The sequence below is a fragment of the Coturnix japonica genome, chromosome 23 (genome assembly GCF_054131305.1).
Source record: "Coturnix japonica strain WE chromosome 23, WE-NBRP24, whole genome shotgun sequence".
NCBI classification, from domain to species: domain Eukaryota; kingdom Metazoa; phylum Chordata; class Aves; order Galliformes; family Phasianidae; genus Coturnix; species Coturnix japonica.
This window is the reverse complement of record NC_140685.1, coordinates 3,694,016-3,708,220: the sequence shown is the minus strand read 5'-3', so window position 1 is coordinate 3,708,220 and position 14,205 is coordinate 3,694,016. Positions and strand designations below refer to the sequence as shown.

Genomic DNA, 14,205 nt, shown 5'->3' with positions numbered 1-14,205 from the left:
CTCAAGAACGTTCACAAAAACACGTGCTTTTTTGTGAACTGTTAAAGCCTGGATTAGATAATTGCAGTTGCAGCAACAGTTGTGGAGGGCAGTTTTAGTCTTTTTTTCATAACAGCACTAGAAATTGATTGATTGATTAATTGCAGTTCATTCTCTTCAACGTTTTTATTTATGGTTTCATTTTGTATTACCACACTCTGATCTGGGAAAGCAATCTGATGGGATAATGAGTTGGACTTAAACTCCACTTAGGCTTCATGCTATTGCTTTGAGTGTAGATAGAATTCCTTGTATTCTGTGGTTCTGTTATTCGTACCCAATTCAGATATCATTAATTATAATAGAAAAATAATGATATTGGAGAATGCAAGCTTCCATCTTGATATAGGAGACAGCACTGTGGAATCACATTGGAACTGTACAAGTTAGTGTAAGGATGCTGTTGGACAGGCTGATGTCTTGAACGTGGTTGTGCAGTGTCATCCAGTGGTCAGCTGTAGCACTGCTGAAGCTGTATTATGTCAAACCTGAGTCTGATGTGAGAAGGAGGAAGGCTTAGAGAGCAGAACTGTGAGAGAAACAAATGCAGGAAAATGAAAGATTGAGATTTCAAATTAAAAAGCAGTTTTCTGACCAAATACCTAAAATGAGCCAGGTAATCACCAGGCAATGTTGATCATTGAATGATCTCTTTCTGAAGTATAACTTTGATCTAACAGTAATTTGGGAGACTCCTGGAAGAGAGCTTTTGATTCAGTACAGGTAAATGATGTTACTGCACAGCTCTTGTATTTTTACGCTAATTTCTCTGTTTTCTTGCTCTTTGACCTCATTTAAAGGTGTGGCAACAGTTAGCTTGAGGATATTGAAATCTTAAACTAAAGCAGTCAAGAATCAGGAGTGTGTCTGTCTCAACTAACGGCTTTAAAGGCCTTTAATTTGAATTATTAATCACAGATATCTCTTTCTTTTCAGTTATAATGGACAAGTACCAGGAGCAGCCTCACTTGCTGGATCGCCACTTAGGTAGGAATGTCATCTTTTACACAACAATTTTTGTGCCCAAGATTGCTGTGGTTAATATTAGATACATCGTATGACTACTACCTCTCTCCAAGCTGTTAGAAATATGAGAAACTGCCATCCAACTGTATGTGTTCTCACTTTTTTTTCCTCTCCTTTCATTAGAGTGGATGATGAATATGTTGCTGGATGTAATACGAGACAGTGGATCTCCGCCTGTGCTTTTTCACTTGGCTTTTAAATTTCTTTACATCATTACTAAGGTACAGAAACCCTACAGAATTAAACATTTTATAACTGAAAGTATGTAGATTACCAGTATCTTTCTTTGCTGTTTAAGTAACTTGAAAACATGTGTTAGTTTAAAAATAGAAAAACAGTGATTATTGTTTGAGTAATGCAGTAAAACCTTTTAAATTGTAGTGTGAAAGATTGTTTTGGTTTTTTTGTGGGGGAAAGCAGCAGTTCCTTGATACTTCATCCTATGTATTGATAAAGAATAGTAAAAATTGAGGTCAGAATGCATTAAAGATGTGGATTGGAAGATCTTGAGTGTTAACTTGAGTCATAATGTTAAAAAGAAGAGTACAGCTAAAGCACATTGAAGAATTAGATTGTGGAATTTCCATCTGAAATTCTAAAACATACTTTTTTATTGTAAGGACTCGATGCTGGAATTGATTACTCTAAGATTGTGGAGTCTCCATCAGTGGAGCTACTCCAAACCCTACTGAATAGATGTGGTCCTGGACAATGTGCTGCATGAGGAAACATTTCTTTCCTTTGAGGATTGCAGAGCACTGGAACAGGCTGCCCAGTGGGTCTGTGTGCTCTCATCCTCCAGAGATATTCAAATCCCGCGTGGATGCCGTCCTGTGTAACCTACTCTAGGAAACCTGTTTTTACACAGGGATTGGATGAGGTGATCTCCAGAGGTTCCTTCCAGCCTCTGTGATTCTGTAACCTTGCTTGAGCAAAGGACCTAAACTAGATGGTCTTTGGAGGTCCCGTGTTTTGTTTTCATCCTTTCATGAATTCTTACTAAGTTTGTAAAAATGCCAAAATCTCAAGGTTAATTCTGTTCTTATTGTACACGGTTTGTATAATATCTCATCAGTGGGTCTTTTCTTCAGTGCTTCATGATGATGGATGACTTACTGAATTTTGAAACCTTGTGTTACAGGTGAGAGGATACAAACTTTTCCTCCGACTGTTTCCTCATGAAGTCACTGATCTACAGCCTGTTTTGGACATGATTGCAGACCAGAATCCAAAAGACTGTGAGGTAAGAATCTGCCGTACTTCTGTGTCTCCCAACAGAAAAATCTGAAGAAGAATGGAACAATGTAAGAAATTGTTCTCAAAAAAACCCCAACAGCATGTAAAGGTGTGGTATGCCCTGTGCAGCATTAACTTAACAGCTGGACTTAGTGCAAAAATCAAGATTTCATCATGTATCCCACTTATTTAAAATGCAGAGTAACTGGGAATGTTTTGAGTAAGTGTTGGTTGAAACACCGTACAAGCAAATAATTTCTGCAGCATGGGTTGAAATACTGTAGCTCATATTGTTATATCTTTTTTGAGTGAGGAAAAAAATACAACTGCAAAAGGCTTGTAAAGATTGATTACATTTGAGTGATCGTCATCTATCTAAAGATAGGAGAGGTTGTGAATATGAAGGCCATAAGTGTACTGCTTCTCTAAATGCAAACAGATTTTTAATAAATAGCTTCTATTAGCATTACTGTTGATGTTGGTATAGTTGTACAGCTTTTATTTCTTAAATAGCAATTGCCACAAAACTAATCTTTTTCATACAACTTTTCATAGTTGTTATATATGTAGTTCATATTGATCTTTATTACTGTAGAGGCTCTGTAGAAGTTGTTTCTCATTCATCTGCCTCTGCAAACACACCTCAGGTTGTTTCAGAACTTTCAGATTCAGTATTTTTGTCTTCCTAGTTTGAAGGTTCCTTGGAAGTTAGTTGATTTGTTTGCTCCAAGCACGGTGTTGGAGTACCTTCCAGGAAACCAAGTGCATATCTTGACTATTCTTTTTCAGACTTGGGAAACTCGTTACATGCTTTTATTATGGCTCTCCATGATATGCTTGATTCCTTTTGATCTGGCTCGGTTTGATGGAAAGGTTGTTTCTGAAGAAGGCCATTCTCGTATGCCAACAATGGATCGCATACTTGAAATAGCGAAAGTAAGTATAGTACGTCATGTGTAATATGCTCAAACATGTGGCATTTTTCTTTGGCTTATTTTTTTCAGTGTATAACAAATGCTGGCGTGTTTTCTAAAACATTACAGTTTCAGAATCATTTCTATACACTTCTTTAGTGAGTGTGAATTTTTTTTTCTCTGAGGAAATATTTTATGGGTATCTGATAGGAGTCTGTGCCTTTGACTGTGTTAACAGCTTTTAGAGTTTAAAAATATCAGCTAAGTTTTCTGAGAGCCAAGTGTGATTATTTATATAGGAATTTAGTGTTTGGTCAGGATGAGTAACACGTGAAGAAGCTACGACTGCCTGAAGAATTTTCAGCAAAAGTCATAAAATTATACTTGGCATAAGCTTGAAGTGGTGAATGTGTCATCTCTTTAAGATAAAGATGAACAGCCCCTTTTCCACAAACACCTGAACAGCTGGTGCTTTTTAACATTGCAGCACTTAAATGGCTCATCACTTGTAGAAATGCAGTAGTACAAATGTGACTGCGTTGTAGGGTTTCTATAAAGGTAAACTTGCTTTGAAAGAAACTGGATGTGATACTGTTTGTTAAATGGAAAATTCTCTTGTTTTTACTGTCTTAAACTCAGTGCGGTGTTTGTACATAAATATTACATAATAATGTGTAAAGTTCAGTAGTTGTGTTATTAAATCTGCATGTTTGAATTCTTTTACAATGAGTTTTCTTTTGTCTTTAGTGTTACTTGGTTGTCAGTGATAAGGCTCGAGATGCGGCTGCTGTGCTGGTTTCAAAGTGAGTCCCTGCTGTGCTTGATAGAAAGGGGAAAAAACAACTCCCTTTTCATGTGTCATTTTTGAGTCTGATGGACCAGTAATGTTAGCACTGGGAGGACAGAAAGTTGTCGACTGTATGTGAGATGTTGAACCTGCTTGAATCATATCCAGTAATTTGTTCATTACTGGAGATGTGTTTTGTGCTAGAAAAACAGCTTCCCATCACAAGTGTTACTAGAAGTTCCTTACAGCTAACAGAATTCTCTTCACATTGCACAGAGTTTGAAAATGATGAAGTCACTCAGTATTGCTGCTTAGTTTGCAGCACTGTGCATAGTAAATGGGCAGATGCTGTGTTAAGGGCTGGTTGTTTAATAGAGGTACATAAAAAGAAATGTCAATGCTAGATTCCTAATATCCCTACTGTCTCTTCACTTTCTTGTCCAGAAAACAGCACTTCTATTTTCATAGGCTTGTAGTCAAATAAGCAAATAAAACCAAGCACAGTAGGAATTCCTAAATCCACTTGTTTCACAGGGATTGGTGTTCAGACAAGAAACCACTTGTGAAAGAGATGCAGTTTTTCTGACTTTTTTTTTTTTTGCATCCCTGCAATCTCTGTATCTCTGCTAGGGTTGTTTATAAACCTTGAAATAATGAAATTCTTTTCTTTCCTTCTCTGGTACATTAGTGGAGATTGGATTTATTTGATATACATATGAAAATAAATTGCATGGAATGTAAACCATACCAGTACATGCAAACCTTTATTTGCTATGTATGCCTTAGTATATATCTTATTCTAAAATGTTTTAATGAACAGGAGCTTGAGTCAGCTTAGTTTGTCCTTTTTTCCACAGTTTTTTCAGTTTTCTTCTTTAACTAAGCAAGGACAGCCGTCTTCATGCTTGCATCTACTCCAATATACGCTAGGGGGCTCTGCCAACATAGGTTTGCCAGGACAGCTACAAGAGCAGATGCTGTGGGGCTGAACAAAATGCGATAATAATTATCCTGGATGAGGGTAGTTACTCTGAAAAATAAAATCAGCATTAGCATTTTTCTCTGGTCTGAAAGATGCACAGCATTTATAAGGCTTAACTGCATCAAAATAGTTGTTAAACATGACTTTAATAGAGCAGGTTCTTACTGTTATTTTGGGAATAGCTGTCCTTCTGCTTACTTTATTCTGAGTTTCAGTCACAGGACTTAAAGTTCTTTGAAGTAATATTTCAGGATTATAATGCTCCAGTTGTGGATCTGCTGACAAAACACTCACTTTCTTTTGTGTTGTGCAGGAAATTCCTAGCAGACGAGGCCTTAGAATATAATGTTCTGGGAGCAGTTTTGTACGTTTTTTACTTATTCTGAAATATGTCAGAGCAGGATTTAAGTGAACACGTGGCTCATCAGGCTACTCTTTAATAAATAATCTTGTTTATTAATATGCAGGTGTTCCAGTAGCAGTTGTCTTGTGTTTTCTCATAACCAATAAGGTGATAGAATAAATTAAACAACACTGAAAATATTTTTAGTGCTAACCAGATCAAGACACATAAGATCATAATGGAAGCACAGTTGCTATTTAATGTAGTTATAAATAGTTTATTATGAAAACATCAAATTTAAGATACTCCGGTGATTAAAATATTTCTCCAGGAATTAGAAGACTTGGGTCCAGGGCCTTTGGATGCCCTGAAATTCACTTTCACAACCAAAACCAATTTTCTAATGAGCAAGGCACAGATGCTGAGATAGCTGCTTCATCTTCTTGAAGTTTAACTGTTAGGCAGGAATACAGGAGCCCTGGGATGCACGGGGAGATAAGATATTGGAGTTTAATTGTAGTCTGCCAAGTAGGAAACTCTTTGTAGAGACAGGGAGGGAGGAGGTTAGGGGAAGTTTTAGTTTCTGCTCAAGGATTTATACATTTCAAGTAAAATTCATACACTCCAAAATGCATGACATCCCATTTTTCAGTCATTCCCTTTTCATAGGGCATAGGAGCTGGAATTTGTCCCATGAGCTCTTTCTCCTGTCTGCCCAGTGACCTGGCTGCAGTTGGGGATGAGGCATATCCTGTCCTGCTTCTAGTCTGGAGGTTAGGGCACTCCTCTGAGCAATTAAGATTTAGACTCCTTTGGGCTGAGAAAGGGTCTAGGAACCAGTTCATCTACTTTGCAGGCTTGTTCTGTTACCTCTGCCATTGTGGAAAGATGGCTTTGTCCTTGATGCTCTATTATAAAACAAAAAATAAACCCCCTCACCTAATGCCTGCAGATCTTCATTGTTCTGCTGAACACAATAGATGCTGACTTTGAAGGCAGTTCAAATGATCATTTTTGTTCCTTGTGTTCCTTGTTGATAAACTTCCCCAGTCTTCCATTAGAATGCAGTTCTTGACCCATTCAGTGTTTTCAATATTAGATGTTTGAACATATCAAATATCTGAACAGGTGGATACAACACTGATGATTATTCCTTATGGGCCTGAAACCTGATTTTGCTGATAATGGGTGTTGCGTGGACCTATTGTTGTTTTTATGCCAATATTCTATCTGTTCTTGATGAGAATAGAGGAGGAGAATTGTCTTTAGACACTGCAACCAGTTTGGACAGCAGGAAAAATAATTTACATTTACATGTTTGAAGACAGTAACTGAAATGGTTTATGTTGTTTTTCCATGACAGATTTATCGTTCGCCCTGATGTCAGGCAGAAAAGAATGGCAGACTTCTTGGACTGGACTCTTTCGATGTTATCTAAATCCTCCTTTCAGAGTATGGAGGGGACTGTTGTTATGAATGGCATGCTGCAGGCCCTGGTAAATACTTGTTTTCTCTTAAAAGATGGATGATTGTATTTATATATTTTCCTTGAGATTCTGTTCTGGTAGAACTCTAACAGGAAATGCACAGAGAAGTTCTGTTATTAAAAATGATAAAGTAATATAAAGTCAGATTTTGCTCATTAGCAGTTGTGAAGACATAACTTCTCATGTACTGTAACTTCATAAGTGTCTTTTCTCTAGATAATCTTTTCATCAACAAATGAATTTGTCAGAGCACATACTGATAAATAACTGAAAAATTCCTTTAACTATCGGAGTGTTTACTATTAGTCCTCTTGCAACTCAGATTTTATTTGGCTTTCTACCAAACCTGTGGGGAAAAGAAATAATCTGAGCTGTACAAAATGAAAAAGCTGGGCTTTTGGTATAGCAGGAGGTTTCTTAGAATTGTTAGCCAAAATGCAAGTAACCTGTGGAAGGTTTAGCCACTCTTCTTAAATACTTGTTCTAAGTAGTGTTATGAAGTCATACTAAACTTACTAGACGGTGTCCTTGGCTAGGCTGGAAAAATACAGTATTCTTTGTATTGGTTAATCGGAAGTTCTTTCTTTAATGCTGCATGTTGTGAAGTAATAATAACCCATGGGGGACTGGTCTTGAAGGTCCTTTCCAACCCAAGCCGTGTGAACTGAATTGTTAGTTCAGGTTGTGAAAGTAATTTTCTATAGAATCATAGGACAGCTCAGCCTGGGGAAAACACTTCTAGTTCCTGAAGCACTACTATGTAGAACTCCTGTACCTTCTAAGGATATTTTGTTCTAACAGCTGTCTGGTAGTTTTATACTTTATTTGGTGTGTGTTTTTATTAACTCGGATAACAGTTCCCATTCCAATTGTGATGTCCAAATATATTTGGATGGAGTGGGGGATTTTGTGGATTTTTCTCTTCTTGTTTTTATTGTTAATAGGTTGAGATAGAACAAGTGAAGCCAGTGAAGGGCATACACTTGTACAACCTTAGCATGGGTTTAAGGATTTGCTGGCATTTGTATGAGTTTCTGTTATTTGCATAAATTTGCAGCTCTTTTTGAGTAGCTGCTGTGAGGACTTGTATGCAGTATGTTCCTAAACATCAAAGTAAAGCTATGGAACAAGTGTGTGTGTGTTGTTGGTTTTTTAGTATTTTTTTTCTTCTCTAGCAGTTCTTCCAAATCAGAAGATATGAGAAACGGTCTATATTTAGAATAACTTCGGACTTGCTGCTTAAGCAAGAGGAAGCATTATTTGTATGTGTTGCAGTCTGTTTCAAAAGGCAGAATGATGTTTCATCATTTTATTGTCAGATCTGGAAAGGGAGAGACTGACTGTTTGCCATCTTAGGTGCATGATGAGACCTGTAGGATGTATAATACATTAGTGTTTTGTCATAATTCCCTTGGCTTTGGCTCTATCCACCTGTTCATTAGTGCATACTAAGCGAAACAGGTGAATACTTAACAAGTAGAATCGAAACTAGAACGTGATACAATATACCTGCAAGCTGAAGCCTTCTTCCTTGTATTCATATGATTTTTTTTTCTTCCTCTATGTTGTAGGTTGGGAGAACGTATATATCAAGCTAGTTTTTTTGGTGTCTGATAGCTCTTAACTCTTGTTCCAGTTGGTAGGTACAAGCAGACTGAATTGTCGAAGTCTTTGCTTGTATCCAGCCTTGAAATTTTAATTTCAGTTACTGCAATGGAAGCCCAAATTACATCATTAGAGAATAAAGGTTTTCAGAAAGATACATATGGAGGTATGTGTACAGGGATGTGTTTAGCTGGCGTAGGAAGTATAAGAGTTTAATATAATGATTTAGTAACATATTTATAACAATAACATGTTGTTATACCAAAAATATTAGCCAAAAATAAAAGCAGTATTTAAAGTAAACCTGTTCCCTTAAACATCCATGGTGTTAGCAGACTGTCCAGAAACAAAACAGTAATTGCTAATTGTATAAAGCAAAAGGCATCCACAGGGGGGCAACTAAGACTTGGGTCACTAAGCTCCAGAATTCTTTGCCCTTGGATTCCTCCAGTAACTTGTTGTTTAGGAATCAAGCTGTAGTTACTGGGGCATTTCCTCCTGAAGGAGCAGGAGAAAGAAGATTTCAGTTTCCAGTCGGTGCAGCAAGGCAGGTTTTGGGGATATAATGATATTGGAGCAGGGTGGGTGGAAAAGGGCTTGCTCTCACTTTCTTTCTTCTCTCTCCACTTCCAACACCCTGGATCAGTTCAGAGCTTCCCTTGGCAGTGTGGGTTCAGCAGAACCACGCTGTTTATGTCTGCGTTTAGCAAATAAGTTGTAGTGAGTTTGGCATGGCAAAACTGTTCTAAAATCACACGAAACTCTTGCATTTCAATGAACTGAAACTGCAAGTTTGGTACACGGTGAGCAGTTCTGTGTTGCTGCACTTTGATCTGCCTCTCTGTGGCCTGAAGTCTCGGTGATTAGGTATGCTACTGTTTAATCTAACTCAGCATTATGTGTAGAACAAGTACTACTGTTTCATGGTTCTTGTTGGAACACGCAGCCTGTATTACACATTTTAATTCCACTGATGCTTTTTTCTTTTTTTTTCTTTACACCTGTCGTCAGTAATATATCATTTCACAACAGGTGTGCACTAGCAGGGATCTTTGCTCGCAGTGTTTCGGATTTGGTTTTTGAAACTGCCTCCTTTTGTTGAAACTAAAATTGCGTTGTTGAATTGAGTTCATTTTTGTGCTTGGATTTGTTGTAAGCACGAGTTGCTGTAAGTAATTTGAAGGACTGTAGATTAATGGGAAGGATTAGATTAATAAAAAGTTGCGTTTTTTTTGTTTTTTTTTTAATACTTGTTGACTTGAAAGAAATGTCGAACCTGTTTTAAGAATCTGCATTTTAAATTCTCTTGGTCTGGAGGTTTGCTTTTAAACCTGCCATTATATCAAGCAGCTTTTTAGTTATTGCTGCAGGGTGTAGCACTCCCAATTCTTGCGTGACAGAGATGTCATCATGTTGAGGTAGCCTTGGGCATTGAAACTTATTAAACCTTATTTGTTTTATAGGTGATTCAGTATACAAGTGTGAGTAATAATTAAAAAAAATAAAACGCCCTACGCGGTGATCTGATGAAACTCGAGTCTTAAGAACAGGGCATTTCCCTGAGCTGTCTCTAATGCGAAGGTTATTTAGCAATAGCTGGGTGCTTATGTAAATTTTGCTCCGGGGAAGAAAGAACTCTCCAGCTCTATTCTTTCAGACCCACAGGCACAAAAATAGACTATTTCCAAATAGAATGTTTCCCAAGTCTCTGTATTTTTGGCATTCTCAAGGAATTACCAATGCTCGCATTGTCCATTGGCGTTATTTTTTTCAGAGGTGTTATCGCCGAATGGTTTGGAGATAAAGGTGTACAAAAAGCAGAGCTTTCTAGTCTGGGTTTTGTCAGTCTTGTTGTGATGGAGGTCCCACACGTGTTACTGTGAATTTTTGATTGATAAATACCAAAGATCTGATGAAACGTAACTCCCTCCAACTATTTAACTGTGCTCTGTGTTGAAGCTTGTCACATTAGCTAACCATTGTCGATACCCTGTCAAATGCACGCAGTCTACTTTTTACGTTGAAGAAGTATGAAGAACAAGAGTTGTAATCTGTTTTACCATTAGTTGCACATATAACACATTAAACACTCTCTACTTTCAAGCAAATTTATTATTTTGACAGCATGTCCTCCCTCACCTTGTTTACTTCCCCACATCTAGCCTGGAGGCAGGAATGAGTGATAGCTTTCCCTCGCCCTGGATGCTGTGTGACTACTAGGGGGTGCTCCAGAGTAATGAAAGATAGCGTTTTCTTCCCATCCCATAGAGGCTGAAATTATCCTTCCCGGCCCTCGGCTTGGTTACAACCAGAGGGTAGACTCAGACTGGTGTCTCCTGCTCAACAGGAACATACTCTTGCTAGCAGTCAGGCCACCCTTACTGGTGATTTGTATAGCTTGGGGAATATGTCCCAGAGATGATCCTGGTTGATATATCTCATGGAGCCCAAAGTGGGTTATGCAGACAATTGGAAGGTGTGGTGTGTTTCTTCAGTGATTACTAAGAAACTGGGTTTTGTTTTCCTTGCACCATGCTATTTCTAAAGCAAAACCAGACTTGACAGTCGTCATCGCTTGCACACCACTGATTTTCTCTAATTTGTAGGTGGCTTAATTATTTATAAGAGAGGGAGTCACATACTTTTCAGCAGTTCAGCAGGTTGGGTGAGTTGCTGTGTGTCCTCATTAAAGTGGAGAGACCGTGGCGTAACTCTGGCTGCCTGGATGCTCCAACAGGCAGGTCCTTACTTTTAGTATCGTTGGGTGCTGACACTAAAATGTCTCTACGGGTGGCAAACAAAGCTTATTAATTATTTTGTTTGCATCAGATTTTTCTGAATCAATGTGCCCTGGTTGTTTTTTGTCCTGCAAGGCAGGTAGTTTAAAATAATTACTGTAATGCTAATCTGTTCATTTTTCCTTTTTGAGTTCTGAAGCAGCAGTAATCTGGGTAGAAGGTTATATTGTCCCTACATTGGATACTGGTCAGTGCAGACACAACTTCTTTCATAGATTCCTTTCTCTTCTGTGGTTATTAAAAAAATCAATATGTAATACATTTTCTTGAACAAACACAGTGTAAGCATTAAATCCCAGTTCTTCTAAGTGAAGTTAGGAATTTATAACGCTGTAGCTACGGCATCATTTGATTGATTTGTACTTCCCCTAAAAATGTGCATCGATGGAATAGTCCCTTAATCCTTGTACAGCAGTGAGGGAAACCACTGGAACTAGGTGATGCACTTGTCAGAGAAGGGAGTGAACTACTGTGGTTTGTACAGCTGAGCACTGTTCAACACTGGAAATCTGATTGCTTCTTTTATGTGCTTTACAAGGAGAAGGAAGGAAAAGGGGGATGAAGAAAGTATATTTGTAATGGGAATCCACATATGTGTAACCACATATCTTTAGAGTATTCTGAGTTGATTGCTATGCAATCATAGCAACTGATTTACAGCAGTTGCTGTGATGATTTTAACATCTAAAACTGTGTAGAGATTTGTTATTTGCTGCTTTGTGTTGGTTAACTTCTTCCCACTTCTTGCTTAGAGGTGATACCTCCTAGTAATGTTATTCCTGACGAGTCAGAACTGAATTCAAAGTTGGCCTCGAGGATGTGAAAACTCACGGAGAGACTTGTAGACAGGTACTGGGATGTAGGAGCTGTGTCAGAATGAAAATGCATAGATGTTTTGAGGGCTCCATTGTGTCTCTTCAGGAGCTCGCCAAGCAGTTTACTAAGACATGGAGGTAAATCTCCAAAAGAACTTGTCCAGGAACTCCCAAGGCTATATAAAGCCTTTGTTATCATTACTTTAGGAATTGTAATGTTTTGTTTGAATGCACATTGTGTTTTAATCATTTTGAGGCATGCCTTCAAAACAGTATTTGCTCTTACCTGAGCATAGACACAGAACGGAGAAGTAATTGGTGGGGATAAGATGCTGCAGTGTCTCCTGACATCCACAACAAACTTGCTGGCCTTGTGAAGCTGTGTTTGTTCTGAGCACAGGAACAAAGTTACAAAGAAATGAGCTTTTGAGTATTTCAGCAGAGAGGTAGAAAAGAAATGGAAACCATTCTGGACTTGTTAGTAACATGGGAGATTTTGAGATTTTTGCTCACCTTCTCTTAGCTCTTCCTTAGGCTTTCTAGTGCAAGCAATTTTGTCATATAGTAGAGGGATTTTATTTTATGTCGATGTGGTATCTTGATAAAAGCTGTTCTGTATTTACACTGTTTGTTTTGGCAGTGGTTTCAGTTAGCTGCTCTTCTGAGGCTGAAGTAGTTCTGTTGCATTTCTGCTCTGTTGATGTAGTTCTTAAGGGATGTCATATTTATGTGGTTACTTCAGCAAAGCGTTACAAACCTTGAATAATAAGTATTGTCAAATTCCACTATATATAGCTTGTAGTAGAGCTGATCAGAAATGCTAATTTAGGATTCTGAAATGTAATTTAGTTACACAACAAAATATAATGGGTACATAGCCTGAAGGTGTTTCTATTGCTTTTGTTGCTCTTAACCACACCTGCAGTGCAGGAGGCATGTGTATTTGGTATGTGTGAGAAAGTACATGTTTTTAAGGTAAGTCTGTTCTTGTTTAACTCCTAGGCATGTTTAGTGAGGAAGATTTTTTTTATGGTGAATGACAAAGTTGAAGGAAAGCTCAGTGACTGAACATGGTAGTTGTGATACATGCTAAGTGGACCCAGGACATTTTAAATGTGTAACATATTTCTGTCTGGTATGAACAGTCCGTGCTTCTCACTGGGGTGCAGGGACTGAATGGGATTTTTAACTGTGTGTAAATGATTTGGAAGACTGAATGCTCGAACTCTCCTTAAAATCCCTTGGTGTGGGAATTAAAATATGCCCGATGGAGTTATATTTGCAGTCAGAGAATTCTGTAGCTAATTTTGTTTGTTTTAACATGGAGTTCTTGAGAACTGTTGGAGAAACGGGATAAAATACACAGCAGTTTAGCCTGTAGTGTGCCCTGTCTTCGCTGCGTTTAGTTGTCACTAATGATCAAGCTTGCTCACCAGTGTCCACCTGTCCCGCTTCTTACAGTGACCAAAAAATTGATGTGCCTCCTTGTGCTGTGCTCTGCCTAAATTACAAGCAACGCTTGTTTAGTTTGGAGGGTTGTTTGATGTCACAAGGTCTCTAACAGGACGCGGAGTTCCCCTCATTCATCTGCCTTTATTCACATTCTGCAGTGTTCTTTATTCATGTTCCTCACTTTCTAGAGGTTCAAAGCAACATGAGCTGGTAGATAATAGCCGCTGTGGTTACACCTGCATTGGACTTGTGTGACCAAGCACTGAGCTGGATGGCTGTGGGAGCTGAGCTGCCTGAAATAGTGGCTTTTCCCATCCCCCTACCCCCTTCCCCCTGTTTTCTTGAGCGTGTGTTTTGTCCAGCTCAGCTCCCTGAGTTTAGTGCCTGCATGAATATATAAATGGGAGGGGCAGGTTGGCCTTGACATGCCTTGACTTAAAAAGAAGTAGAGATGCACCCAGAGACTCTTAGGCCATTTTAATTAGTAAACACTACAGATTATTGCAGGAAGTTGACAGACTATTGTAAAACTTTATGCTTGATATATTGAGCTACAAGCTCTCTGTATTGTTATATTTATTTACCTTGTTTTAATTGTAGGCACAGTTGTTTAAACATGGCAAAAGAGAAGATTGTTTACCATATGGTAAGTCTGTAAGATCCTGATTTTGTTTTAAAGCCATTCCAATAAGAAAGGAAAGAGAAGGATATGCTGTTAAAG

General features: G+C 38.2%; 1 protein-coding gene across 2 annotated transcripts in view; it reads left to right on the top strand.

Moving 5' to 3' along the window:
- Nucleotides 1-14,205, top strand: part of TBCD (tubulin folding cofactor D) — a 97,438-nt gene that overhangs the window by 1,476 nt on the left and 81,757 nt on the right. For both annotated transcript variants that reach the window (XR_014936745.1, XM_015879840.3), the window contains exons 2-8: nucleotides 976-1,026; nucleotides 1,189-1,286; nucleotides 2,207-2,308; nucleotides 3,091-3,237; nucleotides 3,963-4,018; nucleotides 6,691-6,823; nucleotides 14,085-14,130. Coding sequence is in view for 1 of the 2 variants with exons in the window: in XM_015879840.3 (XP_015735326.2) it covers nucleotides 976-1,026; nucleotides 1,189-1,286; nucleotides 2,207-2,308; nucleotides 3,091-3,237; nucleotides 3,963-4,018; nucleotides 6,691-6,823; nucleotides 14,085-14,130 (633 nt within the window). In the remaining variant the exon portion in view is untranslated. The remainder of the gene's footprint in view (nucleotides 1-975; nucleotides 1,027-1,188; nucleotides 1,287-2,206; nucleotides 2,309-3,090; nucleotides 3,238-3,962; nucleotides 4,019-6,690; nucleotides 6,824-14,084; nucleotides 14,131-14,205) is intronic.